The 13,704-nt window shown below is 30.4% G+C and overlaps 1 protein-coding gene across 2 annotated transcripts; it reads left to right on the top strand.

Moving 5' to 3' along the window:
- The first annotated feature begins 11,225 nt into the window (after window positions 1–11,225).
- LOC145053339 (F-box/LRR-repeat protein At3g26922-like) lies at window positions 11,226–12,949 on the top strand. 2 transcript variants are annotated; one of them, XM_079001374.1, is made up of 4 exons: window positions 11,226–11,929; window positions 12,029–12,283; window positions 12,404–12,553; window positions 12,666–12,949. In XM_079001374.1, exons 1-4 carry the CDS (start codon window positions 11,381–11,383, stop codon window positions 12,831–12,833), a joined length of 1,122 nt encoding a protein of 373 aa, XP_078857500.1. In that variant the 5' UTR covers window positions 11,226–11,380; the 3' UTR covers window positions 12,834–12,949. The 2 variants fall into 2 exon arrangements, with proteins under 2 accessions (XP_078857500.1, XP_078857499.1); XM_079001373.1 differs by having other exon boundaries at window positions 11,226–12,283.
- Window positions 12,950–13,704: the final 755 nt, after the last annotated feature.

Raw genomic sequence — 13,704 nt, 5'->3', positions numbered from 1 at the left:
GGCCCAAAGCAATAAGGTCCAAAGGAGTGGCCCAACCGAGGCCCAAAAAAGGTGCAAAGGCCAAACTGACTGAGTACACTAAGCGTACTCTCTGCATGGCATGTACGCTGGAAGAGTGGGAGCTTATACGCCCAACATACTCCCTTATTAAGCCATTTCTTTCATTAAGCTCTTAATGCTTAAGTCTAACGGTCCAAAACACAAATATGAGTCCCAAAGAGTATCTAGAACCATAAAGTCACTGACTTAATGACTTTACATGCCCCAAAAGATCCCAACTTCAATTTATAACATTCTACTTTCATAATAATGGCCATAACTCATGCATGGATGGTTCTAAGCTTCAAAGATTACAACTTTATAACTCTAGGACCAAAAGAACACCAAGAGTAGCAACTCTAAGCTTCAAAAATGATAATAATACACAAAATATCATCTATAGGACCAAAAAGTGTCCAAAACTCAAACAAAGGAGATCTAATTTATAACACAACAAGTTCAAAGCTTTATACCTCAGATGAAGTCCAAAAGATGATGATAACCAGAATCTATAAGCTCCCACTCTTCCAATGATGCTTCAAGATGATCTCATTCCTTTAAAACACCAAAAATGCACCCAAAAGACCTTCTAAGCTCAAGAACTCTCAACCATGGAATTACGGCTTCGAGCATAGGGCTAGGAGGACAAGGAGGCTAAATAAATGAGGGTTTCATGTCCATAAGGATTATTATATAGTGGCCAACCTCGGAAATTAGGGTTTTCAAAAGTCCTTAGGTACCCCCCGCGTACACTACTGTACGCCCAACGTACATCTCTGGATTTTCACCACTTAATATCACTTAATAATGATTCTTAAACACATAGATCCAACAACATTTTCCCATCTTCATCACGAATTTGCACTGCCACCCTTATCTTCATCGGTGGAGGAGACTGTAGCAATACCCTACACCACCACAAGCAACAACATGATGATGATAAGGTGCAAATCATGCCTCAAGAACCATGTTGTTTCCATCGGAAGGATTGCAACAAATTTGTGTGATGAGCTCATGCCTGCTTGGGAAGAAGGTACCCTTGAAGCTCTCACCTGCTCAGCCATCAACTGCCATAAAACTTTCACATGAAAGAAATTGAAGGTGAAGTCCTCAGTATAGGATAGATGAGATCCGGTGAACGTATAGTCATGAACGGGGTTATGCTTGAGTGAGGATTCGATGATAGAGAGGAAGGGGAGATGAATGTATGGGGTTGGGGTAGGGTGTGGTGTAGGGATGAGATTTAGAACCGTAAGACCGGACCGGAACCGGAACCGTTAGAATCAGAACATGTAAAACCGGTCTGGGTCCCAAGTTTAAAGAATGGCTCTATCTGGGTTCCGGGTAATCCGGGTTTCGGGTCCTTCGAGTCCGGGTAAACCGGGTTTAAGAACCGGAATCGTGTTAGGAACCGGAATCAGTTTTAGGGGCCGGAACCAATTTCTTTGAAAAGTTTAAAAAATGTATATCTCATTCGTTTGAAGTCAAATTGGCATGAGGTTTTTTCCATAGTGTAGCTTATAGTTTTTACATGATTTTATACTATAATTTTGTCATTTTTGGGTTTATACTCATTGACTTACAGTATCTCAAAGTCGGGATATCAAAGCTGGAAATTTTATGTTTTTCAGATTTTTTTGTATTATGTGATAGTTTTAAAATATGCGTATTTAATTCGCTTGAAGTCGGAATAGCATGTGTTTTTTCCAAAGTGTAGTATAGAGTCTGCACATGATTTTAGACTTTAATTTTGTCATTTTTGGTTTCATATTCATTGATTTATAGTCTCCCAAAGTCTGGATATCAAAGCTGTGAATTTTCTATTTTTCAACTTTATTTTTGTATTTTGTGAAATTTTAAAACATTCATATCTAATTCGTTTGAAGTCGAATTATCATGAGATTTTTTGCAACGTGTAGTTTAGAGTATGTACATGATTTTAGACTATAAGTTTGTCATTTTTGGTTTAATATTCAATGACTTACAGTCCCCCAAAGTTGGGATATCAAAGTTGAAATTTTTCAAAGTTTAACCACTAAGTAAGTACCAAAAAATTTCGGTTTTTCTAGGTTTTCCGGTTTTAGACCCACTTTATCTGGTTCCATCCGACCCACTTTGATGTTTCCGGATTTTCCGGTTCTAGACTTACTTTACCCGAAACCGAACCGGAACCGTTTCTTATATACCGGTTCGGTTTTCGGTCCTACAAAATCTCGTTAACCGGTTCCTGGGTTCTCCGGGTCTGGGTTTGGACTCACTCTCATCCCTAGTGTGGTTTTTTTTTTAACTAGGTGTAAAACCCATGTATTGCATGAGTTTATTTAAAAAAATAATAATATGAAATTCTAAACATTTAAAACTTTGAATTTATAAGAAAATTTAAAAAAATATTGACTTATTAAAATTAATGTTTTTTTTCTTTTTTGAATTTAAACAAATAATTTAGATAAATAAACAAAAGAAACTAATGAGGTTTTAATTTACAAATTTTAAAATTAAAAGGAAATTCAATTAATGAAATTGTTATGTATTTATTATTACATTTGTTATAATTATTATATTTGAATATTATGTAGAACTAGGTTATAACCTTTGGAAACCACGGTGTTTATATTTAAAAAATTTATATAAAAAAAATTAATTACTGAAAAAAAATCCATGTATATTATATTAAAATTAAACAAAGAGATCAAGTAAGTAATGTAAAAGGATAATGTATCGTTCATTATAATCTAAGAGATTTTTAGAATTTTTAAAAGACGGTCTCCAATAATTTCGAAAATAATATATTGTTCAGATAAGATTTAGGTTTTTAAAATTTTAAATCAAAATAGATATATATTACCAAAACTAGGTTATAACCCGTGGACACCACGGATGAGAAATTTAAAAATAATTTTGATTAAATTATAACTTATTTATTGAAAATTGATAAACTAATCTTTACCAATTGATAAAGTATATGTTTTGTAAGTAATATGATCTTTCTCTGGTCGTGACATTCATGTTCTTGTTTGATATATAATTAAGAATAAAAATAATAAAGTAAAATTAATAATTTGAAAGTAAGAGTTACATACGATTGGTTGCTCCTTTTGATTAACGAATTGAATAATAATCAAATATCAAATAAATGATAGTTGTAAATTACGGGAGTAATCAATTATTTTGAAACAATTATTAGTTTACATATTTATATTGTCTTTAATTTTATAATTTATATTGTCTTTAATTTTATAATGTGTGGTTATAATTAATATTTAAAATGCTTTGAGGATATTTAGGACGTTTTTTAAGTATAAATTAATTACAAATATTCATCTTGTATAATGATATATAAATTAAAGTGACTTATAAAACTATTGACCATAATATATTATAAAATGATACTATTAAGTTTTGAATGACACATTAAATTATAGTTAAATAAATAAAACATTTAAATTATTAATAAAAACGTTATTAATAATTTGAAATCGTAAATGACTAATCAAATATTAAAAAAAAAAGCCTATTAATTTACAAATTTAGAAGTTATGTTAGTAAGTTTATATTATTGTTTTAAAATAAATATATAAACTGATAAGACAAATTAAACATGACGGTAATATAAACCAAACACAATACACTAATGCGTTGAATCTTGGTTGTGTGAAGTAAAAAGACATTTCTTCTATGTGTATAGGCTCCATGAGTTGAAAAAGAATGAGTATTATTTTTTCCTGGGATTATGTTGGTATTTATAATTTCTAAATGGCTGAGATGAGGAATAAAACTATTTAATATTTTATTCCAAAATCTGGCAATTATTCTTATCTCTTATAAAATTTGTTTTAATGTAGTACTATACAATTTAGTAGCATTCCATATACAATAACTAAGCATACCCAAGTGATGTGTTGAACTTGTATGAAGCAAATGGAGTTCACAAATACGAATGAGTGTTTTATCTTTTGTTTTTTTATAGGAATTTGACCTTTTTGTCCCTTGGTTTAAAAGGGCAATATAAAACAATGTACTTTCATAAAATAACAATGTAAAAAAAACAGATGAATAAAAAAAGATGGAATAAGTCAACAAAAAAAATCCACAGTAGTGTTTAGTTTGACATTTTAGTTTAAGTGCATTATATTTATCTTACAAATTTGGTTTATTTATGCAAGATTCTAAATTTATATAAGTATATTCCTACGTTTTTTAGGTATATCATGATCAACCTGCCACCAACTTGTGATGTCTTCAATAATCTGTCGTTACTTTTTTTTTTCTATTGTGAATCATGGCAATATTCCTTCAGGTATGATTGGTTTTTAAATATTATTTTGTCCATTATGTTTGCTTAGAATAATAGGATATTAATATCAATGTTTTTAAATTCAAACATCCATAATATCTTCGAATGTTGGCATATTGGTCAGTCACATTCAATACAATTTCAGAACATTAGTTCGAAACAGAAGATACATAAAAAGAAGATAAGAGAAATAGAAGAACAAAAAAAAACACACACACACACAATGAAAAAGAAAGAAAGTAAAAGCGCATTTGTCATAAATGTTACATGTTTATAACAATACACTTTCGGGTCATAACAGATACCTAAGAACACGTATATAATCAATAGATAAATCATTAATTTTTAGATGATTATAAACTAACCTGATGGTTTGAACTTCTATGAATGAAAAGTTGTAGAATGCGGAGTTGCTCTATAGAATTCAAGAATCAGGAATCCAGAGGTGCTCTATAAATTGTTTGTGGAAAGGCTTTTATAAGTGCAATAAAATGATTAGAGTACGTAATAATAAGGAATGGAGAAATAAGGAATAAGAAATTGATCATATACTAATTTGAATATACAAATATTTAGCCTATAAATCCGAAATTGTAATCGTATCTTTAGTGATTGAATGGTTCTGCATATAATCAATATAAATTAAAATTGGCTTGCGGCAGGTAATCTTATGATTTGAAATTCTAGCAATAGATGTAATTGGAAATTTAAATGTAGATACGTTTTCTATGAGATAATTATTTTAGTATAAATTTGGTAGCTTATGAGTTCCTTTTTTGTAGGGATTTCAGAAATATTAATATTAGTTAACCTAAAACTATTGCTGATTTTCTGGTTTTGATTGCAGGTATTTTAGGATATAAGATAATATCCTTCAAATAAGGAAAACTGAAATGCTGATATGTAGGAATTGAATGTCGATTCATGCACTGATTTAGTGGGCGGGAAAAGAAGAGAGTATAATGCTGGAGAGAATGTCACGTGGCAGAAGGGTGGTGTAAAAGAAGGACATGTGGCACCTTAGAGAGGTTTTTATTAGGTAGAGAGAATCGGGAAGTTAGAGAAAGTGTGGAATGCCACATGGCAAATATATTTGCAAAAAAAAGACACATTTTTTATTTTGTTTATTAGAAGAGATGGATAGATAATAACATAAAATAATAAAATATATAATTAATAAAAAAGAAAAAAGAATGCCAGATTAAAACACACCCTAAAAATTAGTTTTTTTAGATTGTTTTGGTAACCCTAGGCAGTGTTTGCTAAGTTTATTTATGATTTATTTTCAGGAAAATGACTCTTGGGGGTAATTAACTTTTGCGTTTGTACTCATTTGATCTTTTTTTTTGTATTCAATATACCATCGAATTTGTTGTTTGTGTTCATCATAACCATTTTGACCGACTTTTGACCTATGATAGCCGGTCAAAGGGTTATGGTGAACACAAACAACAAGTTCGATGGTATATTGAGTACAAAAAAAGGAAAATGACCAAATGAGAACAAACTCAACAGTTGGTTACCCTCCTGAGTCATTTTCCCTTTATTCATTTACATCAAATCTCACTTCATCTCCTACTGATATTAATGACTTTATGAGATTCATTTTTGCTTCTCTTCAAAACATAACCCACGAAAGAACACTATTTATACATGTACAACTTTGTAATGCACTTGAATATTTATTAGGGGAATCTTGACTAAGCAGGCGCATTTCATGACTACATTTACATTTCCAATCGAATGATTTATCATATCATGAATTTTAGACAAGTCTACAAACGAGTGGAATCATAAGTGTTGTGATTTTTGAGTTTACTTAGCTTTAAGATCGAATTCATGGGATGAGATACAAATATTTATTAGGGGAATCTTGACTAAGCAGACGCATTTCATGACTACATTTACATTTCCAATCGAATGATTTATCATATCATGGATTTTAGACAAGTCTACAAACGAGTGGAATCACACGTGCTGTGATTTTTGAGTTTACTTAGCTTTAAGATCGAATTCATGGGATGAGATACAACATCAATATGTACAATATCATGCTGCTTTTGCAGACACATCACCATAATATACCTTGCGGTAAACGTCTATGTTGATAAATATACCTCTCATACACAATCATATCCTTTTGAATAGAGGTGTTGACAGCTAACCATAGTAAGCATAGCATAGACCATGTTTTAACGAAGTTACCCCTCTGAAACGCTCTTCATATACGTTATAGCCAAAGAAGGTTGTAGTCTTTGATAATTTTGCAACTTTAATTTCATTTAACTTTTCGGGGAAAATGACTAAAGAGGGTAATCAACTGTTGAGTTTGTTCTCATTTAGTCTCTTTCCTTTTTTTTGTACTCAATATACCATTGAACTTGTTGTTTATGTTCACCATAACCCTTTGACCGGCTATCACAGCCGGTCAAAGGGTTATGGTGAACATAAACAACAAGTTCAATGGTATATTGAATACAAAAAAAATGACCAAATGAGTTAAATGCAAAAGTTAATTACCTCAAGAGTCATTTTTCCTTTATTTTCCAAATTTATTTTCTATAAGCTTATTTTTTTAACTTATTTTTCAACACTTAACCTTATTACCAAAACAAACCAAACTCATTAAAAATAAGTTAGGAAAAATGACCTTATAAAAAATAAAATAAAGCCATAAGCAATACCCCTTCCAGGTTGTGCTATTTGCGATTTCGGATTTAGGTCCAAACCAGACAATTTCATACACGGTTTTCAAATTGGGTTCCGTTTTCGATTTTGAATAAGGAAGGCATACAGATAGAATTTGTTATTAGAGAGTAGAGAAGAAAGATACTTGGATGAAGGTTAACACCCAGTGAAAAGCTTTGGAAGAAGTAATGGCGGCCTTCTGGTCTGATGTTGAAAGATGCTTGTTATGGTGGCTTCAATCAAACGGTGAATTTGGGGAGAAGATGAATAAAGGTAAAACCAATATTTTTCGTTTTTGTAGAAGATACATAGTTAATTGCTTGAATATGTAAAACCCATAGTACCCTTTTATTTAAAAAGGACATATACAAAAATCATGATTTTTTTTTTTAAATACATTAGTGAAAATATGAAGTGGGTGTAACTTTATACTTCAAATTAGTTGTATTACGGAATTAAATATCTATTCAAGCTTCATTATTTCCTAGCTGACCGAGTTCTTAATATATTCAGACTTATTACAGCTTCGAAATCAAGTCCGTATAGAACAATAGTTTGAAGCAACAAAAGATCTTCCAGACACGGTATCGTTTCTACAATATGCAGGATTTGAGCTTCTTATACTTTGCTTATCCTTAGCAAGTTATTGGTTTTCATGAGTGTAATATAAGTCCATCTGGCATTCATGATTATGTATTAAAATTATAGATAATAATGAAATCAAACATGAAAATTGAAAGATAACCCATAGAGTGCGTTTCAAAATGTTATACTCATAATAGAAACTTAATTACATTTTTACTGATGATAACAACATATAATCTGAAAATTATATGATGTTTATAAGTTTCATATATATCATATTGCTATCTTTTTTTAAAAAAAAAATTATTGGTGAAGAGATATAAGTATGTTGCTATTATGGGTAAAGAATTGTTAAGTATGTTGCTTTTTTGTGTAAAGCTATGCATATATGTTGATATTATAGGTAAAATAAATAAACTACACTTCACAAGTTCCAGGTTATATATTGACGTTATCCAGCTATTATTAGTGATATATTTGATAATTAAAAAAGGCATAAAATGTCATACTAAATATTAAAGCATAACTTCCATATCCAAATGAAGTTCTAAAAAATAACAATATTCATGAAATGTAACTCAGGTGCAAAATGAAAGTGCTAAAGAAATTAAATAGTTATATGAAGTTAAAAAGACCAAAATGACAATGTTTCATAATAAATGGACAAAAATGCCCCTTTTCTAAATTTCCACTGTTCAATATTATAATTGGATGCCATTATGGGTTATAACGTTTTTAAAACATATAAGTATAATAAATGGACCAAAATACCCTTTCTGCATATAGTAGCAACATGGTATATAATGGGATACAAATAAATTGGTTGGTTTAATGCATGTTAGCAAAAAGGTAAACAAATGCAATCAGTTTTCGGAATTGGTCCCTGTGTAAAATGGGTAGATAAAATAAAAAATAATGCAACAATGAACACTAAATTTCAACTTGTAGTACAACGTCATAAAAATTTACAGAAATTGTCCTTGTATGTGTTGTGTGTGCAGGAAATTACAAAGTAATAAATAATTTAACAATAATCGTGTAAAAAATGGTCCATAGGTTAAACAAAGATGCAATAGTTTATAATACACAATAGGGGTGTAAATGGTTTGGTTGGGTTATTGGTCAAAACCGAACCATAACCATTATGATTGGTTAATGCATTTTGGTAGCCATTGGATATGGTTAATATTGGTTATGGTTAATGGTTTTTGTCGGTTAACGATTTTGGTTAATGGTTAATATTGGTAAACCATAATGTTCAAAATAATATAAATGGTGAAAGTATATTGGAATAAACATTGAAAAGAGAATACAAAAAGTCATCGGCGCCAATGTTTGTAACTTAACTATAGCAATAGAATAAAATGTGTACCTTCGATACTCGAGGTAAGATAACACATAGTCACATTCAAAATAAAAAACATTCAATAAAAATGTAAAACATCATACAAAAGTAACATTAATAATTTCATATATTGATAATTGATATTAACATTAAAATAAAGCCAAACATTCATACATGTTCAATGCGATTAAATCAAAAACTATAAAATAAAATAGGCAAACATTCATATTATCTAGATAAAAAAAATTCAATCACTCATGTATATTCAATGTGATTAAGTTAAAAACAGTAAATAAAAAAGGAAAAAAATACATCATTAATATATCACAGAGTCAAGAAGAACCATAAACTTAACTTACCTAGAAGTTTTGATTATAAAGTCAAAAAATCCTTCGAACGGGACTATAAAGTCAAAATAATCTTCGATTAGGATTAACGGTGTGAGAAGCCTTCGATTAGGATTATGAGTGTGAAGATTAAACTAATTGTGAATAATGTTTACGAATTGTAGAATTAACCGATTAGGAATTACAACATTAATCAATAATCTAACTCAATGCATGATTGGAAGATTGTATGTGTCTGCGTGATCAGCCTTTGATGGTTTGATTGCTCGTTCGTTTCTTGATAAGTGAGGATTAATGAATTATATTTTGAAAACTTAATGGGTTTTAAATAAGTTTGACTATAATATTTTATATATAATCTATAATTTTTATATATTAAAATATAAAGTTAGTGGTTCGGTTAACCTATAAAACCATAACCGAATCGTTAGTTATCGGTTAACAAAAATTAGAAACCGAACAAATGGTTTTTAAAATGGTTCGGTTGTTATGGTTCGGTTATATCGGTTAATTTAGTTTTGGTTCGGTTTTTCGGTTATTATGTTCACCCCTAATACACAATCAAATAAATGTATATTTAATGACCAAAAATAAAAAATAGTAATGTACTAAAAAGGAGTTGTAGATAAAATGGTCCATAGGTTAAACAAAGATGCAATAGTTTATAATACACAATCAAAAAAATGTATATCTAATGACCAAAAATAAAAAATAGCAATGTACTAAAAAAGAGTTGTAGATAAGAACTGCTTTTTTTTAACTGATTTTAAAGCAGAAATAGCAACATATACACATACTTTCGATTTTGTATTTTTTTTTTGTATAAAGCATATCTTATAGTGAAATTTTGCAGAAAAAAGGAATGATGAATTCACAAGAGATGTCTTTAGAAAACAGAAACTACATTGGTATTAAAGTATTTTTAGAAAAAGGTTATAAATATTGGTTTATGAAGATGAACTAATCAGATTTGTTATGTTGTCTTCTTTGCAGAAATTGTATTGTTGAAGATGAGGAAGCACAATAAAATTCGATAACGGGAATGAAAGTTGAAGACGTATTAAATGGAGTCAAAATATTTAGTATTAATTCAAAATGCTGATTTTTTGGGATTCTTTGAAATCTTTAAAAGAATTCAAAAAAATATAGGATTTGTAACCAAAGATTTAGAACGGGAATTGATACTGTTTCCAAAAAAACATGGAATTTGAAACTGAAACATTCAATAATTTCAGAAAAATTCGGGATTACATTAATAGATATCGAATTATTCTGATTTATTTATGGTTATTATATGATTTAATCGGATTTAATTCGACCGGAATTATATGAATTTTGCATAAGATGACACGTGACAAAGTGACAAAGTAGAATGGGGACACTTGGCAAAATTTGGTTTTTTTTATTAGAGGATGTAGATTTTGATAAAATGAAAAAAATCATAAAATACCATGTGCAAAAAATTTAATTAAAAATAACCATAAAATGAAATGTAGCCAAAACTAATAAAACTATAATATCTATTCTAATAAATGAAAGTTTTTTTGCCACATGTCATCTTCTCATTCATTTGGACACATGATATTTTCTAAAATTTTTAAATTTTTTTATTTTCCACTTGTCATTTTATTGTATTTTTCATTTTATTAAATGAAAATTCCACATTTAATATGTAAGGTAATATATATGTAAGATATTTATTAGAAATGGTTTATATATGTAATGTATTCAATACATTAAAGTATTATTAATTTTAATAATTCATTTTTATATAAATTCAAACTTTTCAAATATCATATTTAATTCTTTTAAAATAAACCTATGTAATACAGGATCTCACACCTAATAATATGAAATAGAAAAAAAAAAAAAAAGTTATCATTTGATGGAGTAACATGCATATTGTAAAAAGAAAATGGAAAGAGATATTTAAAATTAGTTGTAAGACCAACAGTGCGAATTGGGGCAAACCAGAGCGAGAGGGATTTTGATGCCAAAAACTACGCATTTTACTTCATAGGGAAGCTGCGAACGATAAATGAATTGAAACAGTAAGTGCGATTGAAGATCTGTTTGCTTTACATGAAGAAATCCGAGCGACAAAAGGCATTGAAACGCGAAGATGGGGTCGATTTTATCAGTAGCATGCCCGATGCTATTCTTCTTTCGATTCTCTCACGTCTTTCATCCACCGAAGAAACAATTCGAAGCAGCGTCTTGTCCAGACGATGGAGGTATTTGTGGACTGCAGTTCCCTCTATCGACATACATTACGGAGGAAAAGTGAAAGAAAACGAATTCAAAGAGTTTATGTATTGGGTTTTCGTAAACAAATCCGTGGATTTGAATACTTTTCGTTTATCTTGTTCAAATTACTACAGCATGTCGACGGTATGGCGGTGGATTCATGCCGCCGTTACAAGAAATGTCAAGAAACTTGCATTGACGTTTTTTCCTAAACAGTATAATGAAGATATTGAGATGCCCCATTGTCTTGTGAGTTGCGATTCGTTGGAGGAATTAGAGTTGTATTTCTCGGGACGTGGTCTAAGGTTGCCTGATATTAAAGTGTTTCCGGCCCTTAGGGTTCTTGATTTGACCTGTGTTGACTTACTGGAAGACGACGATTTGGTAAAACATTTTCTAGAAAGCTGCCTATTGCTTGAGGATTTGAGTTTGGATTACTGCATCATAAACAAACTTAATCTATTTTCTATTTCATGTCCGAAGCTGAAGAAGCTAACTATATATAACGGGGACGAAGATTTGGGCCTGTGTGGTGGCATTAAGGTTTCCTGCCCACAACTAGTGCATATGGATATAACAGGTTATATAGCTATTGATTTTTTCTTTGAAAGTCTAGACTCCTTGAAGGAAGCTGTGATTGACCCTAAATTCGAGGAAAACACAAACACCAAATCTGTGCTTTTTCCTGGAATTTCTCATGTGGAATCATTGCACATTGATTTTTACTTCTTCAGTCAGGTACTTGCTTATTCTCTTTATGCACAATTCTTCATTTGAGTACCTACATACCTATAACCTATTTGTTACTTGTTACCATGAATAATAACTTCATACCCTTTCTTGCTTTCATTATCATAGTGCATTAAGGCTGCTGCATGTGATCCTTCTCTACCTAATCTGAAGACTTTAGAGCTAACCACAACAATTGATGCATTCACTTTTGATAAATTCATTCGAACTCTCAATTATTATCCGAAAGTGGAGTCTCTCGAGTTGGTCATCAAACAGGTATTCTTTTTATGTATCACATTTCATAATTTGAAATTCCTCAAATTGGCAGAGGCAGAAGTTTCAAACTTAAAAAAATTGAAAACTTATGCTTTTGTTTGATATGATGTAGCAATTTTATGGACCGGAAGAGTGGCAACTGCATGAAGATGACAAAAGGAGAATCATGACTCCTGATTTGGAAAGTGTCGAGTTTTTTGAATTCAAGGGGGAAAAACCGAAACTAGATTTAGTCTGGCTTGAAATTACATGTTTGGAAATGTTTTTTAGTTGGGGATAAGAAAGTTACTTTTTTTTTTTTTTTTTTTTTTTTAATTAGAGACTATGATTTTTCTTATGATGAACTGATTTTACAAGCTTTATGGTAAACCGTAACCTATTCATGTTACTTGGTAACTAGATTTCTTGGCTTGATGTGGATTTTCGCTTCATATTCTGCTATAAAAACTACAAGTATTACTAGAAAATACTTGTTTGGTTTTACAGTTCAGTTCATATTCTGCTAAAAAAACTGCAACAATATGCACATAATCGCAACACCATCAATATGCAAACGAAAACAAGTATATGTAACCACAACAACCACAACAACATCAGATGTTTTCACCACCACAAAAACAAGTGCATGCTGTTATCCAGACATGTATCTATGACATCATTGACATGTATGTATGCATGTATGTATGTGTATGACATATATATGTATAATAGGTATGTGTATGACAAACATGAACTCAAATTGTTTGCCTGTGTAAAGAAACAATTGTAAGTTGTCAAGAGCAATGGTCATGGAGGAGACTCAGTCACATGAGAAATTCGAGAGTATAAGAGTATTCATCCACAAAATCTAATTGCAATTGAAGATGGGCTTATTGGGTTAGTAAAGATATAAATTTCAGTTGAATGGGTTTATATTCCGATTACATCGATTTTGAAGGATAGAAAAAATAAATTAGGTGATCATGTAATTTGTAAGCTCCGAGATTATAAGGTTGGGGTATAGAGTGGGTGAGGTCATGTATTTTAATTAAAAAATGATTTTTGAAGAGTCAATGGTGATCTTATGGAAAATCCAAAGTAAGATGCTAGTTTGAAGAAAAGAGTTTTTTAATAGTCTGTTGTAATCAAGAGCCACTTAGGGTTCACCTTTG

The sequence above is a fragment of the Lactuca serriola genome, chromosome 5 (genome assembly GCF_051521515.1).
Source record: "Lactuca serriola cultivar US96UC23 chromosome 5, Lser_US96UC23_V15, whole genome shotgun sequence".
NCBI lineage: Eukaryota > Viridiplantae > Streptophyta > Magnoliopsida > Asterales > Asteraceae > Lactuca > Lactuca serriola.
The sequence above is the reverse complement of the archived record's forward strand: the minus strand, read 5'-3'. Positions and strand labels throughout refer to the sequence as shown.

Coding starts and splice junctions, on each gene's coding strand:
- LOC145053339 (XM_079001373.1), top strand. CDS start 11,381: ATGAAGAAATCCGAGCGACAAAAGGCATTGAAACGCGAAGATGGGGTC. Junction 12,284..12,403: donor ATTTTTACTTCTTCAGTCAG/GTACTTGCTTAT, acceptor TCATTATCATAG/TGCATTAAGGCTGCTGCATG. Junction 12,554..12,665: donor TCGAGTTGGTCATCAAACAG/GTATTCTTTTTA, acceptor GATATGATGTAG/CAATTTTATGGACCGGAAGA.